The sequence below is a fragment of the Crocuta crocuta genome, unplaced genomic scaffold (assembly GCF_008692635.1).
Source record: "Crocuta crocuta isolate KB4526 unplaced genomic scaffold, BGI_CrCroc_1.0 scaffold17, whole genome shotgun sequence".
NCBI lineage: Eukaryota > Metazoa > Chordata > Mammalia > Carnivora > Hyaenidae > Crocuta > Crocuta crocuta.
This window is the reverse complement of record NW_027532041.1, coordinates 1,136,865-1,159,280: the sequence shown is the minus strand read 5'-3', so window position 1 is coordinate 1,159,280 and position 22,416 is coordinate 1,136,865. Positions and strand designations below refer to the sequence as shown.

Sequence of the window (22,416 nt, the reverse complement as noted above, 5' to 3'; positions counted from 1 at the left end):
CAGAAGAGAGAATGTTGACTTTGATTTCAATGTGCTGGAAGGTTTACCCAAAAAATGTGATTTAGTTCTCTTAATCAATAAAACGGGGAAGGGATTGTTGTGGACGGATTAAATGAGATCAGGTATGTATCAGGCATGTATAGCACCTCACCCAAAGCCTGGCACATAGTAGGCACCCACTAACTTTTGCCTCCCTTCTGCCCCCTCTACAGTGGCCACAGTTCTGGGCTCTCATCGTGCTGGGAGAGAGTAGTGAGCAGAAGAGTGACTTAGAAGCAAACCAGAGCAGAGGACTCATCAGTTACAGGTGAAAGACTGACCTACAATGAGGCAGATGGATGGATGGCCTTATTGCTCTTGCAACCAGTAGTATAATATATCTGCTCATCTGAGATTCAAAAGTTAACCATGACAACAAGAGGCCAAGATTCTACACTAAAGAAGGTTGTTAAAATTCATTGAGCAGAGCCTTAAAGACACAGAATTCATGATGCTCTTTTCACAAGGAAGTAGAAAATTTATTACAAGCCAAGGTTCTAAATGTTTGTTGTACCTGATACCCTCCCTCCTTACAACAGTGAGGAGAGACAGGGCAGTTGAGCAGTCTCCTTACACACCTCCCTATTTTCTTTGTCGATGGCTGCTTCAAGCCAACAGAGTACAGAATAAAGTCACCTTGACCATCAATGACTTGTTTATGCTCTCAGAACCTTTGCTTTTTTAATTTATAGCTTGTAAATCATCATACTTTCATTATCCAGCCCACAGGATTTTTGTAAAGATTGAAGTAAGGGAAAGAGAGCTATGACCTTGTGTTATGTGTCCACTCTACACCCACCCATTGGTTATAGAGGCTTCTTTTAAAATCACTAACTTGAACCTATTGCTTAAGCCTTAAACAATTTCCCACTGTCCTTACAAAAGTCTACAACCTTCAGCATGACTTACAGGGCTCAGCAGGTTCTAGCCCTACTCATTTCCTAGGTTCATCTTGTAGCAGACCCTCCTTAGCAACTTGTTCTCCAGCTGCATTTGCCTTCTTTCTAGTCCACTTGATACCATACTCTTCCCAAGTGAGACCTGTCAACACACTGTTCCACTGGCTGGAAGACTCTTGCTCCTCATCATGGTTAACACTCATCCTTCTTTTAGGATTCAGCTTGAGTTAATGGCAGTCATTCAAATCACAGATATTTATCGAGTGCCTACTATGTGCCAGGCACTGTCCTAGATGCTGGAGATAGTTGTGGATCAAAAGGCAGAGACCCTGATGAATGAATGAATGAATCTCATTTTCTAGCAGTGGGGAGACAGAGAGTAAACAAGCAAGATAATTTCTTATGGTGGTTATTGACAGGGCAATAAAAGGGTAATGGAATAGGGAATTCCAGGCTCTCTGGAGGGTGGCAGTCGGTCAGGAGAGGGCAATATGTATTGATTGGATCACCTCTTAGTAATCTGAGCTGTGTGGTAGGAATGAGCTTCGTCAAGAGGAAAAAGAAGGCCTGGGTCCTAGGGCACAGTGATGGGGATAGACAAGTATACCATAGATCAGAGAGGAGGGTGGGACAGGTCATCTAGAGCATGATCAACCATGTTGATAATGGTAAGAGATTCAGATTTTAAGTATAAATGGAAGCCACTGGAACATTTTGTTTTACATTTATATTTGAACAAGATTATGCAGGATGTTATGTGGGGAATGGCTAGTAGAGGTGACAGAGAGAGCACAAGGGAAGAGTATATTCGGAGACTTCTTCAGGAGGCAAGATGGTGATGGTGGTGGTTTCAGTGAGGCTAGTACTGGTGGAATTCAAGAGATTGGGGTGAGGGGCGCCTGGGTGGCTCAGTCGGTTAAGCGTCCGACTTCAGCTCAGGTTATGATCTCACGGTTCATGGGTTCGAGCCCCGCATCTGGCTCTGTGCTGACAGCTAGCTCAGAGCCTGGATCGTGTTTCAGATTCTGTGTCTCCCTCTCTCTCTGCTCCTCCCTCCCCTGCTCATACTGTCTCTCTCTCTCTGAAATAAATAAAAAATATTAAAAAAAAAAAAAAGAGATTGGGGTGAATTTTAGAACTAGAGCCAGTGGATCTTGTTCATGGATTGGATGGCAGGGGTGATGAAAACAGAGATGGCAATACAGAAAGGAAGGAAGAAATAACCCTGGAGAGAAAATGATATTTCAGTGTCTGCCACACTAAGTTATTTTTCATTGATGATTTCCCTCGTCAGTTCTGGTTAGAGCTTTATATTGGTTGCTCCTAGAGTATCATGCAGTTTTCCTTTGTAACACCCCCAACATTTACCTTTTGTCATTATGTATTTAAAATAACTCTCTCAGGAGCACCTGGGCAGCTCAGTTGGTTAAGCATCTGACTCTTGATTTTGTCTCAGGTCATGATCTCACAGTTTGTGATTTTGAGCCCCATTGGACTCTGCACTGGGTGTGGAGCCTGCTTAAGATTCTCTCTCTCCTGACCTCTGCCTCTCTCCCACACACCCTCTCTCTCTCTCAAAATCATCATCACCATCATCAGACTCTCACTAGACCAAAAGGGAAAAACCCACCTGTCTTTAATCCTTTTTATACAATGCTTTGCCCAGTATCTAGCATACAGTTGTAGTTTATAACATAACTTAATGTAATGATATTAACAGCACTTAAAGAATAATTTCACTGTGTCAGGTATCATTCTGAGCTCTTTACATATAGTTGATTTTGACAACAATCTCCAGAAATAGATATTATTATCATGTCCATTGGACAGGTATGTAAACTGAAACACAGGGAAGGCAAGTACACTTTCCTAAGGTCACATAGCTAGTAAATATCAATAAATGAATAGTTATTTTACAAACACTTTAACTTATACTTCACACCACTACAGTGAGGTGTGATTCTTGTGTTCCCATTTTTGGTTTGAGGCAAGCTAGACAGACTTGTTCAAAGGGGTCAATATCAGGAAGCAGAGTCAGCAGGCTTAGAACCCTCCAGAGTCTAACTGAGCAAAACTTTATTATGAAGAAGCATAGCACCATGTTTTGAGAGCACTCACTCTGAGGCCAGTAGGAAAGGCATCTTTGCAACTTAGTATATGTGTGACCTTGGCCAACTTACTAAAAACATCTGTGCCTCTGTTCTCTCATCTGTCAATTGTGACACTATTAACAATACCTGTTCTCATGTGGACTGGTTGTGATAACATTCGTGGAGCACTTAGAATAGTGTTCTGTCATGGGAAGGAACTGTACTTTGCCCATAGGAAATACAAGGGAGAGTTTCCTCCAATTTTTACTTTCTGATCTTTCCCAGAGGGCATTTAACCTGGATTAAGATGGTCAAATCAAAGAATCATTGAGGTTAGAGTTAATACTAACCTAATTTACCCCTTCCTGCTCATCCTGCAGATATGCAAACTGGGCTAATGAGGATGAGTGCTAGGAGATATGACTACATCCGGGGAACCTCTTGGAGAAACAGGAAACCTTCTGTATGCTACAGTTTAAAAAAAAAAAAAAAAGATTAGATATTATACTATCCAGAGCCAGAAAAATCATACATCTTTTGTGACTGAAAGAAACCCTTCCCCATCATTTCTAAGACAATCTCTCAATTTTTTGTGACTTGGGGAGGGGGTCAAAAAGAGCAGGGATTATGAGAACCTTCACTTACTTGCTAATTTTATCCTCCCAACAATCGAAAAAGAAGTCTGGGCAGTTTTGATTTTCTTTTCCTTTTATTTCCTCTTCAAGTTCTCTGGTGGAGGTGTTAATGAAAAGTGAGGTGGTCCTCACGGTGGTCAGAATGGCTAAAATGAACAAATCAGGAGACTATAGATGCTGGCAAGGATGTGGAGAAATGGACACCCTCCTACACTGTTGGTGGGAATGTAAACTGGTGCAGCAAGTTGCCTCAAAAAATTAACAATAGAACTCCCCTTTGACCCAGCAATGACACTGCTAGGAATTTACCCAAGGGATACAGGAGTGCTGATGCATAGGGGCACATGGACCCCAATGTTCATAGCAGCACTCTCCACAATAGCCAAAACATGGAAAGAGCCTAAGTGTCCATCAACGGACGAATGGATCAAGAAGATGTGGTATATTTATACAATGGAATACTACATGGCAATGAGAAAGAATGAAATCTGGTCATGTGTAGCAACATGGATGGAACTTGAGGGTGTTATGCTGAGCGAAATAAGTCAGGCAGAGAAGGATAGATGTCATATGTTTGCATGTATAGGTGGATTAGGAGGAACTTAACGGAGGACCGTGGGGGAGGAGAAGGGGAAAAATATTTGGGGAGTGGGAGGGAGGCAAACCATGAGAGACTCTTGAATGCTGAGAACAAACTGAGGACTGATGGGGGTGGGGGACAGGGGAAGGGAGTGATGAGCATGGAGGAGGGCACTTATTGGGATGAGCACTGGGTGTAATATGGAAACCAACTTGCCAATAAACTGTAAAAAAAAAAAATAGAAAGAAAAGCGAGGTGGTCAAATCCCAACTCATCAGGAGGAGACAGAAAAGGGATAAAAATTCAGGGTAATCAGGCCCCAGATAATCAGGATTGCTTATGCTGAAGTTGATTTAACAATAAGGTGTCTGAAAAATCAATCCTCTTCTCAGGTCTTTAGTTTTCTCCAAGCTGCATCCCTTTCGGTCAGGCCATGAGCTTGGTGACGTCAGCCCTCATTTCTACTCCCGCAACATAAACAGTTACTTATCTAATTCCTAGCCTACTGCACAAACCTGGCTTTAAAAAAGAACTGTTCTGATCTGATACATAATCCAAGTCAAAATATTTGAAATCCAATTTGAAACTGTGGTCTGGCAAAATTGACAGAATTCAAGGCTGATGCAAAACAGGGAGTCCAGTGGTAGAACTTTTGCCCAGAGCTGGTAGATATGCAAATTGTTGCAATCTTTCCAGAAAGCAATTTAGAAATACAGATCCAGAACCTTAAGAATGGTAATACCTCCTTAATGAAGTAATTTCATTCTTAGGCCTTGAACCTGGGGAGATGTTCAGAGACAAGGACTGAGGTTAATGTACTGTTTCCTGTAGCACAATTTGCAACTACAAAAACAAAATGGGAACCAAAGAAAATATCCAACAAGAGCAAATTAAATTACACCATATTTCAATCAACCAAATATGTGGTTGTTTAAAGAAATGTTTAAACATTTGTGTGTGTATGGCCCACTTGTGTGTGTGTGTGTGTGTGTGTGTGTGTGTATACATACATACATATTTAGTGGTTTAACTCCTTAACTTGACCTTCCAGATCTTTGTCAACCTGGTCCAGGCATGTTATCTATTTTTATTAGTATTTGTTCTCTTTAAATCCTCACTCAATGGATATTTAGGAAGCACCAACTCTACCAGGCTGGCACCAGGCTTTCCTCCTCATTGTCCATTACTCTCCACATCATGCCTCTGCCCCCAGATCAGCCTTGTATGCTCCTTCCTTCAGGTTTCTGTTCCTTGGTGTGCTTCCGACTGGGCCCCTTTGTGAAGATGCAGGCAACATGCAACATCGTCTCAGAGACTTTCACTTATCTCCTCTACTGGAGCACAAGCGCTAGGGATTTCAGCAAGTGCTTTAATTCCTCCTACCTTTAGCTTTCCCTTTTGTATAATAAGAAGTATAGTACTAACCTGTTACCTCTATATATTCATTGTAAAGATCAAAAGAGCTAATACATGTAAAATGTTTAGAACGGTTCCTGGCTTAACCTGAGTTCAAGAAATGTTCCTTATTTATGTCAGAGACTGTAAATTCCTTAAAGGTAAGACCCTAATCTCATTTCACTTTATAATTCCCACAGGACCAACCATCTTGCTTGGACTCCAGTTGGGTACTCAATGAATATTTGTTGAGTAAGTAAATGAATGAATGACAGTTATATGAGTCTGTACTGACCATACCCCTTGCCTTTCTGGGTTTCCGGTGACTAAGCCATCCCCACATCAATCATGTGGTCAGTGTTGGTGCCAATCATCGCGATCAGCAGCAGACCCTGTGCAGTAACTGTACAACTTGGCACCAGATTTCTTCTGCTCCTGCAACATTGCCAGAGGTTGGGGGCGGGGGGAGCGAATAAGGGGTGCTGCTTATATCCTGTTAGCAGACTTATACTGTTTAATTTTTTCCGTGGCAAATTACAGAATAGCCACATTGTAAATTTTCCAATCTTCCTAATTTTCCTGGCCACAAGGCTGAAGAAAATGGCATTAAGCCTTCCACGTTAAGGCCGCCATTGTATACCCCAAACGAATGTCCCAAACTGCGAGTGAACTGCAGAGACACCACCTGGGCAGCCCATTTGTAGGTTAGAGAAACATAAACCAATGAAGGCAGAAAATAACCAATTTATTCGCAGGGCCACCATGTCCCAGCTACTGTGTTAACATTTTCATACATTTGTCCTAATGAAGAATGTTAAAGGCACTGAGATGCTGTGTGACCACAATCAAACCAGTTTGTCTCTCAATGCCTTTGTTTTCCCCAGACCACCATAATCTCTGCCCATATACGTCTCCTATTCTCTGATCCATCTGTGGACTATGTACTAGAAAATTCTGATTGCCCATACAGAGTGGACTTAATTATTTCCCATCCCAAACCTGCTCTTCCTCCTGTGTCCCCACCATCCACTCAGCTGCCCAAGTCAGCAAGCTGGAGGAGTGGCGGGGTTGGGGGTTGGGGGGCACCTGGTGGCTCAGTTGGTTGAGCATCTGACTTTGACTCAGGTTGTAATCTCATAGTTCCTGAACTCAAGCCCCACACTGGGCTCTCTGCTGTCAGTGCGGAGCCTGCTTCGGGTCCTCAGTCCCCCTCTCTCTGCCCCTACCCTGCTTGTGCTTTCTCAAAAATAAATAAGAAACATTTAAAAAAAAAAGAGAGAGAAAAAGTGGGGGTTACACCCTCTCCACCTTCCTGTCCCTCACATATGATTTATCATAAATCCTGTCAACTCGCCCTCTTCCCCTTGCTCTCCAGATTTGCTGCCACAGCTGCTGCTCTGGTCACTCTCATGTCTCATGTACTTTATGGCAACAACCTCATAACTGGTCCCCCACCCCAAACCCCTCTTGGTCTTTCTAACCTACTTTCCTCTTTACAACCCATGATTTGGTTTTAAGCCCTCATGGCTCTCCACGTATCCCATGAGGTGCCATCTGACCCCTGCTTTGCTCTAAAGCCTCATCAGTTCCTTCACTGCACACTTTGAACTTTAGACAAAACACAAGCGATTCTCCAAGTGTGGTCTGAGGACCCATGGGGTTTCCCAGGCCTTTCCGAGGGGTCTGAGGTCAAAACCATTTTCCTAATAATATTAAAACACCATGCTTTATTCACTTTCATTCAGTGACATCTTTCCAAGCTTACGTGACATGCAGTATGGCAACAGAGCGAGAAAGCAGGTATGAGAACCTGGCTGTCTTCTATTAAGCCAGACATTAAAGAGATTTGCAAAAATGTAAACCTATGCCAGTCCTTCACTAAATATTTTTTGCTTTGGAAAAATACATTTATTTTTCACAAAAGGTATGTTATCTATGTGAGCACATAATGGGTTTATTTTATTCTTACTTTGCATTAATAAATACCTATTTTAAAATTTTTTTAAAGTTTTAACTCCACACAGTAAATACCAATAGATCTATCCTACATAAACCTTTCAGAGTTCCTCAATAATTTTTAGCATTGTAATGGAGTCCCAACACTAAAAAGTTTACTAAAAAGTTTGAAAACTATTGCTCTAGCCTAATGGAGCCAGCCAGAGTATCCCAAAGTGTCATGTTCTCTCTCTCTTTCTCCTCCAGTCTTCTTTTCAGTATTTTCAGCAGGAACACCTTTCCCAATCATATAACCTTTCCTCTGCCCCACTTTGCCTACTTTTGCACGTTTCGGTATTCAGCAAGAGAGTCACTCCTCGGGTGTTATGCTGAGCGAAATAAGTCAGGCAGAGAAGGACAAATATCATATGTTTGCACGTATAGGAGGATTAGGAGGAACTTAACTGAGGAACAAGGGGGAGAAGAAGGGGGGAAATGGTGGGGGAAAGGGAGAGAGGCAAACCATGAGAGACTCTTGAAATCTGACAAAAACTGAGGACTGATGGATGTGGGGGGGAGGGAGGGATGGGCATGGAGGAGGGCATTTGTGGGGATGAGCACTGGGTGTTATATGGAAACTACTTTGACAATAAACTATTTGTAAAAAAAAAAAAAAAAAAGAGAGAGAGAGAGTCACTCCTCAGGGAAAGACTCCCTTTAGCCCCCCAGAGGGACTTTTACTGGAGGCGTCTTATATGACAACCACAGTAATAATTGCTTTCCCTTCATTTTCTCTTCCTTTGAGTTGGGCTCAAGCAGGAACAGGAAGCGCCAGGGAAGGAGAAAGAGAAAATCAACTCCAGTCTAGAGCTAAGGAAAGTTTGGCTCAGAGAAAGTTAGAAACTCCTCAGGTCACACAGCTAGTGAGTGCCACAGCTGATCTGAATCCATTCTCTTCTCACTCTATCAGTGGTTGTCATACTTGAGTGTGCCCAGGGGTATTCTGGTAAATGTTCAACAGCTGCCTCTCCAGAGGGACCAAGCCCTGATTTGTAAAGTTTGGCAGTTTCTGTGGTGTAAGTACTCCATGGCAGCCATTTTCAAGCCACCAATGTGACATCACTGAACACAGAGTTGGGAAGGGACATGCAGGAGCACATATCCTAGAGGATTTCTGTCATGAGATATAATCAACATAAAACACTCAAGAACACAAATAATAGCAAAATGTAGTAAAATAATTAGGAATTATAGTGATGGATCTTCAGTATTCTGAATTTGAGTGTTTTAAATATAATTAAACAATTTATTTCATTGCAGTTCTATATACTCTAATTTTTAACAATGGTTGTATTTAGCAACCAGCTCACAAAATTTCTCAATATTTAAGAATTGGCTCTTGTACCTCAGAATTAACTGTGCAGCATTTGAAAATTTTAGATGCCCAGGCTCTTCTCCAAAACTACTGGCTCTAATTCTCCAGGGTGAGGCCCAGGCATTTGCAGTTGTACCAAGCCCCTAAGATATCATCAAGCACAAGTACATTCTTTCCTTCATTCAAGTACTCAACCCATATTTATTAAGAGTTTATGTTGTGCCAGAAACTGTTGCAGGGTGCCTGGAAGATAATACTGAATAAAACCACCACAACAAAACTCTGCTCTTGAGGAGTTGATGTCCAAGTGGAGGAGACAATACACAAACACAGGAGCAAAGATTCTACACTATACTTGTAGATAGCAATAACTCTTTGAAGAACAGAACCTGATGAGTGGATGGTAAAAGGTTGGAGGCAAGAGCGAGCTGGGGGGCTTGAGGGACAGCAAGAGATACTGGAGGGTGGAGCACCTGAGGGAAATGAGTGAAAGGGCCTGGGATCCAGAGGAAGGTAGGGCGGAACAGGGCGGGTGTTAGGGTTGTGGTGTGGGGCCACGAGGCTCTGCTCCCATCCCGCACCTGCATGGACCTGACTGCAGACCCAGGGTTACGTCTGCTGTATTCTGAGTGCTTGCCTAATCATCTGCATTCTGACCAGACTGCATGCTCGCTTGCAGTAGACCAGGGACAGAGTCTACTTTCCGGAGGCTGGCACAGAGTCTCATACATCATACAAACTTCATAAATATTTGTGCTAGAGCAAACATAATAGCAAAAAACCAGGGCTTATCTGGCTGAGACCAGCCCAGCCCACATCCCTGGGATTGGAAAGCATAACTGTCAAAAATGCACGCTTTGGCATCAGGTGGATTTGGGTTTGAGTCTGACTCTTGGACACTTTAGTTAACTACTGTCCAATTTCCTCTTCTGTTGGAGTACTAGTTTGCACTTCAGAGGATAGAATCACATGCAATCATGTTTTTGTCCTGTGCTTAACAAAGTGTCCTGTCCATGTCATCCAAAAAGCTCCTCTGTCACGTGTGGTACCCTCATCCTTGTCATTTTTGATACCACTTACCATTACCTGAGGTTATATATTACATAATATCTATGTGTTTGTTCATTTTCTCCTCCACCCCCACCACCCTCCAGCCCTCTAGAATGTTATGAGCAAAGTTTCCGTCTGCCACATTCAACTCTATATCCTCAGTACCTAAAAAGTCTTGAATCTAGTAGGTTTTCACTAAATATTAGGCAGATGGATGGATGGATGAATAGATTGATGGAAATGGATGGAAGGGGATGAAGAGCCCAATATATATATTGATTATTAATAATTTCATGTTTTTTTCAAATACCTCCCTTTGTATTAAGGGTCCCATCGGGTGGCTCATTTGTACTCCAGGATCTATGACTTTCTTCCTTCTTCCACACATGTTACCTGCCATGGCCTCCTCAAGTTCATGGCCTGTTCTCAAGTAGCAGTTCCAAGTCCTGATGACACCATCCTTCTCCACTGTTCTGAAAAATAAGAAGCCTCCTTGGGAACTTTCCTTTCTGATTCTCCTAGGAAATCATTTGGTTTGTTACTAGGAAACTTTTTCGCTTCAGACTTGATGAAGCCAACCACAGAATGACACGTTTCTGGCAAAAATGGACCAATTGCATTTCCAAGCATGTATTTTTATTTGTGATCTATACAGAAGAGTTAGTTTCTTATTCTGACTTAAGAACAAAGTCCTTGGGTTCTCCCTTGGGAGAGTGAACTTGGCAAGCAGAACATGGGGCTTTGCTCTTGATTATGGTGGTTAGGACATCAGGACTTTTGGAATCAGGCAAATCTGGGCTTGAATCCTAGTTCTGCCCCATACTAGCTCTGTTTCATGGGAAGATAGTTGACCTTTATGACCCTCAATTTCCTCTGTAAAATGTGATTTCCTTCATTAACTTGTATTCATTTGGCATCTATTAAGTTCTGGGCATCGTACTAGACTTTAGGATTCACCAATGAGCAAATCCACACGTTACCTCATGATCATAATCTTATACTCTATCTTCTTGGAAAACCATTAAAAATAATAATGCAAAGGGAAATAACAGGGTGTGATAGGAACTTACAATGGAAATATAACCCAGTCTGGACAATCAGAGAAGGTTTAACTGAGGCAATGGGGTTAAACTGAGTTAGGCAAAGAGGAGCTGTGAGTGAGTGGATTCCAAGAAAAAGTTTCAGGTCTTTTATTGAACTATGGTTTAGGGCTAGAGGTGAATATTCTGTTTTCGTAAGAGATTTGGGGAGACTCTTGGAAAAGACATACCACTCTGGGGATGAGGTGACAAAGAGCATAAAGTTTGAGACAAGGCAATTATCCCCACTTCTTCATGAAGCCCTGACATTCTCTAGCGTTGGGAACAGCATCATCTGAACTTGGCTTTGGAGTTTGCTACTGGGGGATTGACCAGCTCTAGATGAACATGGCAAATGCCAAGTGGGACTGACCAATTTGTGCATAGTTATAATCCAAGGGGTCTCACAGAAATTCTTGGTGGGAGTATGGGTGGTGAGTATTGTATAACCAATTGAGGGCAAGAGTGGGATCTTCCATATAAATTGTTTGCTCATGTGTTTCAGATTATTAAAGGAGTAACACACGTCTCCAGTAGAGTCATAAACAGAAGCAAAAAGTCTAGCACTCAGGTATTTGATGATGAACTGGTCATGTGGAATATGATTATGTAAACACTTTTATATCATTGAAATGAAGACATTTTACAAATATTAACTCATCTAGTATGTATAAAAATAATATAAGAGAGCCTATTCATTTTCTACTGCTGTGTAGCAAACTATCACAAACATAGCAGCTCAAAATAATACATATTTTTTATTTCACAGTTTCTGTGGGTCAGAAGTCCAGGCATAGCATTACTGGGTCCTCTGCCCAGAGTCTTAACCAGGCTGCGATGAGGTGTCTGCTGGTTGCATTGTCATTTGGAGAGCCATCTGGGGAAGGATCTGTTCCTAAGGTCATTTAGATTGTTGGCAGAATTCATCTCCTTGCATCTGTATCACTTTGGGCCCCAGAGTTCTGCTGGATGTTGGCTGGAGACTGACCTCATGTCCTAGAGGCCACCCACAGCTTCTAGAGGCTACTTCTAGAAGCCCACATGCCTATTTCACTGAGTTCACAAAAAGCTCTAGCCCCAGCCTGTCAAGATAGAGTCCTATGAAGTGTAACATAATTACAAAGTGAGATCCCATTACCCCTGTCTTATTCTACTGGTTAGGAGCAAGTCACTGTCCCCTTTCTTTGACCCTACTCAGGAAGAGGGAACTCTACAAAACTGTGAACACTATGAAATGGGAATTATTGGGGTATACTTTAGGCATATGCACATCAACACTGAGGAAAAAACTATTATTATCCTCATTTGCAAAATGGAAACAAAGGCACTGGGCCAAATTCACATGATTAGTAAGCAGGAGAGCCTGAGATCCAATCCAGAAGGCCTGACCCCAGAGTCCATGCTCCTGACTATGAAGCTCTGTCACCACACTTGGCTAATGGTCCAGTCTGGATTCCTCTCTTCATAAACTTCAGCAAGTTATTATTTTTTTTGTTTACCCTGGATTGTTGCCATCTTCCATCTTCAAACAATAATCCCAATAATCTCTTGTGTTACATTTACAGCTTTCAACACACTTCACATAGCCCAGTGATATGAAGAGGTTACTTGCATCGTCATTTTCCAGGTAGAGAAACTGGGGTTTAGAAAGGATAAATCACAGCACTTCTAGAAGTGGGCTCAGTTATGAGCTTCTATGTCCCTTCTCCACACAATTCATCAGTTCACCAGTGCTGCTGTGAACATTGCAAGGGAATTACCTCAGTAGTTATTCCCCCAGATAATAATGAAGATGTCTCAATATTTTTAGTAGTAAGGAACTTTCCATGTTCTCCAGCCTGAGGTCATTAATTGGTGGCTGATGGGCCTGACATAATTTGATGCCAAACATAATTATTTTAGAACAATTTCCAATTAGCTGCCAATATTTAAAGATTGTTAGATTCTCAAAAAAATTCAGAAAAATTTTGTAACACTGGGTCCACATTTCCCAATAGAACAGAGTAGAGGCAGTTCCCTCTAGACTGGGCATGATCTTCCTCTACACCACCACTTAGACTCCCTACTTGCTGACTGTGGACCATGAGTTTGAGGTCCTTTCATTTTACAGGTGAAAAAAACTTCAGTCCGCTGAAGTTTTCAGAGACTGCCAGCTAGCTAAGAATGGCAGAGCTGATGTCAAAGTTAGTACCTCAAGGAGTGCCCTTGCCAGCAGGAGAGGAGGCATTTTGACCTAGGTTGGCATTTTCAAGCAACAATTCCAAACATGTGACAAGCTGCCTTTTCCTCAAATAGCCCAGCTCCATCGCACTACTTAATTCCCATTTCAATTATACTAGGAACAAATACATTTCCCAATATTGAGATCCAGGTTGCAGAGAGAAGAATGCATACTGAGAGAGGACTGTAATTACCAGTAATTTCTCTTTGAATCCCTTTTTCTCTCTCACTCTGTATTAATGACTACCTGTGCAGAGGTTACATGAGCTTTCAGAGCAAAAGGAGTAAACAGGACATGCATTCATTGGCAGACTAGTTACCTCCCACACCTGAGTACAGAGCTCTTAGAAATGGAATGCTTTAGATGTGCCCGTCCTACCAATATAGGCAAACATAATCTGTTTGAGAGTTGAGAGGCAGTGGGTGTTGGGTAGAATGACAGTTGCATTAACCACGGAGTAAATATCTAAGAGAGGTAAAGAGAGAAGGGAGCATCAGCCTAATTCAACTAAGTGGCTGAGAGCTCTGTGCACAGTGCTTTCATAGATGTTATTTGATTTCATTCACACAACTCACAAGGTTGGGAGCAGCAAAAAAGCAAGAAGGAAAGACTCAGGGTTAGACCCACAACTCCAGTGACCTCAGCATGGGACTTTAGGTTACTTATTTAACCTTATGAGCTTCATCTGTTCCTTGTCTGTTAAATGCCATACATTAGAAATTAGATGCCGGATACATTTATAGTTATTTTCTTTCAATTAGACCAGGAAGTTCCTCATGGGGATTACTTTAATGTTGAATAAAATTGAAAAAGCACTGACATTGGTGTCATAAAATTTGGATTTTAGCCCCCACTCTGTTCTTCCCTGTTGGGACTCAGAAGGAAATTACCTGGGTTTCTTTCAATAATTAGAAAAATAATATATATACATGGTATTCTTTTTTTTAAAGTTTTACTGATTTATTTTGAGAGAGACAGAGAGAGCTGTGGAGGGGCAGAGAGAGAGAGAGAGAGAGAGAGAGGAAAAGAGAGAGTCCCAGGCAGGCTCCACACCATCAGCATGGAGCCCAATACATGGCTTGAACCCAGGAACCATGGTCATGACCTGAGCCAAAATCAAGAGTCTGACACTTAACCAACTGAGCCACCCAGGTGCTCCATATACGTGGTATTCTAATTCACACTATATTGAAGTTTACAAAAGTGAAAACTGGACATTCCTATCTTCAAAATCAATGTAAATTATCAATTATTTAAATGTCCTTTTAGAAGAATTTTCTATTATGTATACACAACCACATAGACACATACACACATTAACCCTCAAATAAGAGAAAATTCAAAATAAATCTTGGAGATATTATATGATGGCCCATATACACCTCATTATTTTAATATAGTTGAACCCATATTGAAAGGTTATTTAGGTATTTTCCAATCTTTTGTTAAAAATACTAGAAGATAGTGTTTGTGGATTGCTTACAATGTGCCAGGAGGTATTTTAAGTGTTTTATGTGTATTTAATTTAATACAGTCATCCTCGGGAGAAGCAATTATCATCACCCCCACTTTACCTTTGAGGAAAACACCACCTTGAGAATGTCAATACTTACTCCACAAAAAAGAAATGAGAACACACCCAGGTAGACTGAACAACGCTATAACACACATCTTTGTCTACATAGTTTTGTGCACATTTGTCAGAATAGCTGGCAGATGATGGCCCTCAAAAAAAGTGGCACTGTAATCAAACTGCATTTCTGAAAGGTCAATATGCTAGCAGGGTGGGGAATGCACCCATTTTACAGAAGCAGTCATACTGTGCGGTGCATTTTTATTTTCCTCCCGGTCTCCTTTGTTGGATTACAATCTTCTTGAAGGCAGGGTCTCTGTACCCCAGGGCTTGGCACAGGGCCAGCATATTGCCAACNTACCAGTTTACATGCCCACCAACAGTGTAGGAGGGTGCCCGTTTCTCCACATCCTCGCCAGCATCTAGAGTTCTCTGATTTGCTCATTTTAGCCACTGTGACTGGTGTGAGGTAGTATCTCAGTGTGGTTTTGATTTGTATTTCCCTGATGAGGAGGGATGCTGAACATCGTTTCATGTGTCTGTTGAGCATATTGCCAACTCTTAATAACATTTGTGAATGATTACTGAAAAACCTGGAGGCCATCAATGGGTGTGGCCTTTGGTATTGGGGCTGGATTTGAAAGGGCGAATAAAATTTTGGTGAGCTGATGATGAAAAATCTAAAGTACCTTGTGTGAAGAAAACAGCAAAGGAACAACTACATAGGATGTTTGGTGGAACAGCAAATCATCCAGGCTGGTTGGGAAAAGGGTGCGTGGCTGTGATATGCTCACAGAGGCTACTGGGAAGGAAATTTGGAGGTAGAAAGGGAATTCTAATGGTATTCAGAGTTTGTGAGATCTTTCCCAGGACACATTCATTTCTTAACCTGGAGGACAAAATGGATGAGCATCTATGAATACACCCACATATACCTATAACACTACTGTCAAATGGTTAAATTTATGGAATCTTAGTTTATAAACTTGTATTGTCTCTACACTCAGTTTATTTTCTCCACTTTTTCACTTCTCAGTGTCACATGGATGCCAGGTCTGTCAGTATCAGTAGCCTGGGAAAACATCTGTCAAGTCAGTGGGCATATTTTCAGGTTTCATTTATTTTAATCCTCACAAACTTGCTGAATTCACTGTCTGACATATTTATTTTCCCAAGCTCTGGGCCTTTGGACTCAGGTTTATAAATGTGGCTTATAGAGATGTACTATTCAAATTAGTTTATAAGCAAGCATACTTTTCAGTGGATTTTGCTACATTTTTGTTAATCTTGAATTTCATGAAGTTACTTTTTTAAAAAAATCTTTTAATGTTTTATTTATTTCTGAGAGAGAGACAGCATGAGCAGGGGAGGGTCAGAGAGAGAGGGAGACACAGAATCTGAAACAGGCTCTAGGCTCTGAGCTAGCTGTCAGCACAGAGCCCCAAATGAGGCTCAAACCCACGAACTGTGAGATCATGACCGGAGCTGAAGTCAGACGCTCAACGGACTGAGCCACCCAGGTGCCCCGAATTTCATGAAGTTACTTAGAATCTGACAACACCTATTATTTATATACACGCTAACATTTTTCGACACTTGATCATTGATCCTGGTTAATGTATGTAATCAAATTCAAATTAGAAATTTGATATTTCGTTCCTTACATCTCAGATTTCAAACTAGAAATCTGATAGCCACCCTGAACGTACATCAGCACTGCCTAGGAGGAATACAACATAGGCCACAAAGATGAACCACAAATATCCTTGTAAATATTCTGGTCGCCACATTCAGAGAAGTAGAAACTAACACCAGAATAATTTAGATATATGTCATTTAACCCACCATGTCTAAATATTATTGTTTCAACATGTAATAAGTATAAAAGAGTATGAGCTATTCTATGTTCATGCTTTCTGCAGTTAGGTCCATAGTACATTTACACTTGCAGTACATCTCACTTTGGACTAGTCACGTTTCAAGTGCAAACATCAAATAAGGCCAGAGGTTTCTATATTGGATAGTACAAAAATAGAAGTATAGATTCTAGCTCCTTTGAATAACACTATTAGCTCAAAGAATGGTTAGAATGGCTTATATTCTCCCTGCTTCCATCCAAAGGTAATATGTCAAGTTTCTCACCTACGATTTTTTAGGAGAGACCTAAGAGATGACCATATCCCAAATATTTGATTATGGTCAAGGAAGCTGAGACTCATGAAGGTGCGGGTGGACTGAGGGAGGACTAGACCATTGACTCGCTCTGTTTCACACCATCTCATCCAGCCTTACTGCTGGCAGGCGGAGATGGAGACTCGGCTCCCTGCCATCCACCTGCTGACAACCCTGGAAGGGGACTGAGAGTGTGAACTCCCTGCTCAGCCCCATGGACATCACCCTGCCAGCATGAGAGGGTGGGGGCATCTGCTGCTCTAGGGTAGGTGCTTATTTGCTCCTTGCTCTGTCCTGTTGTCCAGCACCAGAAGGGGACATCAGAACACTACCATCTGCTTCCACAGGGCAGGGAATAGTGAGGTGGAAGACCAGCTCTCCCTGGGCGGAGGAAGAAGAGCAGGGGTCTGGCTGTTGGTTGATATTCGGGTACATATTACCAAAAAAGGTTTTCTATTATTAGACCACTCTTTTACTGGTGCTTTAGCTAGGGGAAAATGTGTCCTTTTTGGTCTGTGCCTGTTGGTATTTCTAACCTTGACACATTCTATACTGTCTTGTTCTGCATGAATGGAGACAATAAGAAAACTCAAAGAAATACCATTATGCCGTTCCTTACATCTCCAGGTTCCTAGGTCATTCACTTCTTTCCGTCTTTAAATATTTTCCTTTGCTTGTTTATTGTGTTATGTCCAGGGCTACTTTAGTTCAGAAGAATAGGGGGGCTACTCTATCTTGGCTGGAACCAGAAATCTGCTAACGGTAAGCAACACTTTCTAATCCTCATCTTATTCTATTTTTAAGAAATTTTTGCTATGATAGAGTATATGCTTTCCCTTGAAACTCATTTCTCCTTCAACATTATTGTACATTGTGAGTTTCCTCCTGTCTTTTGGGCATTTTTTAAAAGTTTCATTTATTTATCTTGAGAAAGAGAGAGAAAACCAGTGGTGGAAGGGCACAGAGTGGGAACACAGGATCTGAAGCAGGCTCTGTGCTGACAACAGAGAACCCAATGTAGGGCTCAAACTCACAAACCTTGAGATGGTGGCCTGAGCCCAAGTCCTGTTCTTAACAAACTGAGCCACCCAGGCATCCCTCTTTTGGTTACTTCTAAGTGTTCTTTGCAGTTTCCTCTAAGTCAGTAGCTTTCTAAGGTGCTTGTGTTCTCTTAGGGTTCTGTCCTAAACCCTTTTATCTTGCCTCTTTTTTTCCCTCCACAGCTTTACCACCAGCTCTATGCTGAAAACCCATATTCATTGTCTCCAGCCCCCAATTCCAGCCTAATTCCCATTGGAAAGTTCCACTTGGCTATCCTAGCAACCATGTTATCCAAAATGTAACTTATTATCTTCTTGTGCATGTGCAAATAGATCTTCCCTCAAACCTGCCTTCTGTTTATGATTACTTCTCAACAGTGTGCTTTTTCTCTAAAAGTCAAGCTATAAGAAGGTACTTTTTAAAAAATGTTTATTTTTGAGAGAGAGACACAGAGCATTAGTGGGGTAGGCAGAGAGAGAGAGAGAAAGAGAGAGAGAATCTGAAGCAGGCTCAAGACTCTGAGCTGTCAGCACAGAGCTGAATGTGGGGCTCAAATTCACAAGCCCTGAGATCATAACTGAGCCAAAGTTGGATGCTTAACCTACTGAGCCACTTAGGTGCCCCTATAAGAAGCTACTTTTAAAGACACATACATTGTTAAAAAAATAAATATTTCAAGGGGAAAAAAATTACCAGATTAAGAACATCCTTTCCCCAATAAAAAAATAAAAAGACAATCAAAAGGATATGTATAGCTATATATTCTCTTACTCAAAATAATGTTCAAATATAAAACTAATCTTTTTATTAAAAAAAACTCCCTTAAGGGTAAGTTTCTTAAATTTCACATTCCACCATTTCCCCCCATACCTCCATCCCCCTCCCCACTCTCTATTATCTAGCATTTCTTGAGGGAAAACTTTGGAGGCAGCCAAAGGCTAAGGTTTGCTATTTACCACCTTTTAATCTCTGGGAAAGCAACAGAATGAGCATCCTCTTCAGAGGTGCCTGGAGTTCTGGATGTTAGTACAGGAAAGGTTATGGATACAAACCAGCTCTGCATGGCAGGGACCCTTTAACTGCACCCCTGCCACCACTGGCAAATTTCAACTGGGAATAAGCTTCCTTGTGTAAAATTTTTATTAGAAACCATCCACAGATGTGGTTGAAATTGTAATGCAATGGGTATTTTTATTGTTGCTGCACAGTGAAAAAGAAATTATAAAGCTTATTGCATGCAGGAAAAGCCTTATTAAGTCACAAAAACTGCTATGTGGAATACCCAAACATTTTTCAATGACTTGGGAAAATAACTAGCACATATTTAGTAAGCAAGTTCCACTTTCACTATTTTCTCCTCCCCCCACCCTGCCAATGCTCAGCCATAGAATATCCATTTATTTATCTTGTTTAACATACCTGTCTAAAAGTCATCTGCCACAGCTTTTGTTGCAAAAAATACATTTTTTAACAATTAAGTACACATGGAGGCTTCACAGGACTTGAAATGTTTAAAAATAGCACGCGATAATTAGAGTTACACAGAGCAGTGGCCTCTACATTTCAGCATTTCATTCTCTTTTTTATTTAATATTTTTATTTATTTCTAGGAGAGAGAGAGAGAGAGAGAGAGCGTGAGCAGGGGAGGGTCAGAGAGAGAGGGAGTCACAGACTCTGAAACAGGCTCCAGGCTCTGAGCTGGCAGTCAGCACAGAGCCCGACGCGGGGCTGGAACCCACGAACCGCGAGATCATGACCTGAGCGAAAGTCGGACGCCTAACCGACTAAGCCACCCAGGCGCCCCTCATTCTCTTTTTCAAACGTTCATCTCTACAGTCTGTCCAAATGGTCTTTAAACGCATCGATCTCCTTTTTTTCCTCCTCCTCCAATGTTTTAACAATTTGAATTCTCTTGGGTGGAAAAAAAGAGAGCTATCAACTTACAAGCGGCATTTACTGACATCTCTAGTTGCTACCCAAACCTCAGCACAGAAGTCATTCGCTACAGGTGACACGTTACACCGGGATGGGTCCAGGTTTAATGCACACTCTAGGAGAAGTTCCGGATCCTGACACCCAGAACTCACGCGATGATGCATTTGTTGAGCAGCTTTGAACAGCTTCTCAGCGGTCTTGGGCATCTGGGATTTCTTCTCAGGATGGGGGAGGTAGGTGGCAGGATGCTTCTCGTGGGTCAGCAGTACGTGAAACAGCTCATGCACGCTGATAGCCACCTCGGCGGACGTCTCCAGAACGCGCGATTCCACTCCAACACGCAGGCAGCGCCATCTCTCACCAGTCGGCTCCCAGCCATTTTCATCGTTTCGCTGCCCACTGGTAGACAGAGTACTTACTCAACTTGTTGCTTTAGACTTTGCGGAGCAGCTCATAGAAGGGCTTCAGCTCCTCCGCCGTTTGCTTCTTGGTGACTGAATACACCAGGATGAAGGCAATGGCGAGGCGCTGCAGATCCAGGTAGCGGTGGCTGCGGGTGGTGTCGGTGAAGTGCAGAGACCCAAGCCTGGGTCTGCAGCTCAGCACCTGGCGGTACGTCTCTCCAACGGCTGGCAGGCACACATTGGGAAAGCTGCCACGCACCCCCCTCTGCACCGACGCACGCTTGCCCACGCCAGCGGAACCAAGCGCCTCGAGGGCATCATCTTTGCTGTTGCTCCAGGGCATGAAGGAATGTAGGATAAGCGGGGTGGGCAGAGGATGCAGCCACTGAACCAGCTGTTCTGAATCAGCAGTTTCTTGAAGCCAAAGAGGTCATTGCCCATTGCAGGGAATTGGGGAGCCGCGCGTACAAATTCCTGGCACTTACCCAGCAGCAAAAGATGGTTGGGGAGGAAGAAAGGAAGAGAGAAAGATGGGGTTTCAAACCTGGAAGATTGTCCATGTGTCTCCTTTGCTAGCTATTCCCTGGGGACCCTCCAGAGAGTCTCAGCTCGCTCCCCAATCCCACCTCCTGCCCTCCACTGAGGTAGAGCCAGGCTCATCGCCCACCCACAGTAGTCACAAAAGGCAAAGCGGTGGGGGCACGGAGGAAGAGGGAGAGAGGAAGAGGGAAAGAGAGAAAGGGAGAAAGAAAGAAAGACGGAAAGACGTTGGCCTCTTGTCAATTGCTATTGCTCGGAAACGTCAAGGACCTGGTGGAAACGTCAAGGACCTGGTTCAGTAATGATGAGGGTAATGAGGGGGGTGTCCAGGGAGCCCACAGGAGCCGAGATGCTCTACCAATATAGACCTATTGCCTACAGCAACTGTCCCCAGAACGTGGAGGGATGGATACCCCTTCCTGACAAGTAGGCCTCCCCCACCACGACCCTCTGAGTGCCTGGGCAGGGGGCGGGGATAGAAGCGGAAAACAGCTTTTACCTCTCTCCAAGGCATCACCAAGTGTTCGGCCCGGCAAATTAACTGCTTCTAGAGTCAGCGTTGGTGGGGTGGGGGCAGCGGCAACAGCAAAGACCTATCACAGCCTCCCCTCGCAGGTGCATACAATCTACACGCTATCGGGGAGAAGGGCTAGACCACCGCGCAGCCAGCGACTGAGCGCGCGGGCTTCGAGAGATTGTACTTGTGTCTGTGTCTGCGCATGTGCAGAGGGAGTACTAGCAGGAGAGGGGGCGGGGCTGTGTGCCTGCATCCCTCAAGGGAGGGGAACTGTGCCCACAGCGGAGGGATAGGAGTCGGGGGGGAGGGAGGTGAGGGAGAGACCCTGGGTTCTCAGGCCCTGGCACATTTGGGTGGGAAGGCTTACAGGATTTCTGCTTTTAGTTCCATGGAGGCATCTTTTACACTTCTATGCCTTTTGGCTACTTTGGGCTTAGCCTTGCCCAAGCCTCGCTGCTTTCACTTCACTCAGAATGGCCAGTTAGAATCCTTCCCACCTCAAGTGCCAGGCTCCATGGTGTCTCATCCACTTTGGTCAGTAAGCGTTTCTCCAACACAAAACCCATTTTTTTGTCCGTCCAGAAAGTCCAACTAACACATCCGTATTAAGAGACTTCAGAACCTGCCTCTTCATAGGATTACCTGTGGTTTAGAGGTTCTGTGTAAGAAGGTTAAGGGATGTCCTCTAAACCCAGTGATTTTTTTTTTTTCTAGGGCAGGGAGAGAGAGAGAGAGAGAGACAGTGTGAGCAGGGGAGGGTCAGAGAGAGAGGGAGATACAGACTCTGAAATAGGCTCCAGGCTCCAAGCTGTCAGCACAGAGCCCAACGCGGGGCTCGAACCCAAGAACCGCGAGATCATGACCCAAGCGAAGTCGGACGCTTAACCGACTAAGCCACCCAGGTGCCCCTAAACCCAGTGATCTTAAAGGGCTATG

The 22,416-nt window shown here is 43.0% G+C and overlaps 1 protein-coding gene across 1 annotated transcript; it reads right to left on the bottom strand.

The window, feature by feature from the left end:
* Positions 1-19,275: 19,275 nt before the first annotated feature.
* Positions 19,276-21,642, bottom strand: LOC144241741 (GTP-binding protein Di-Ras2-like). Its single transcript, XM_077776357.1, has 2 exons — positions 21,463-21,642; positions 19,276-20,903 (listed from the first exon to the last, which is right to left on the bottom strand). The coding sequence occupies exon 2, from the start codon at positions 20,764-20,766 to the stop codon at positions 20,452-20,454; it is 315 nt and encodes a 104-aa protein (XP_077632483.1). The 5' UTR covers positions 20,767-20,903; positions 21,463-21,642; the 3' UTR covers positions 19,276-20,451.
* Between the last annotated feature and the right edge of the window lie 774 nt (positions 21,643-22,416).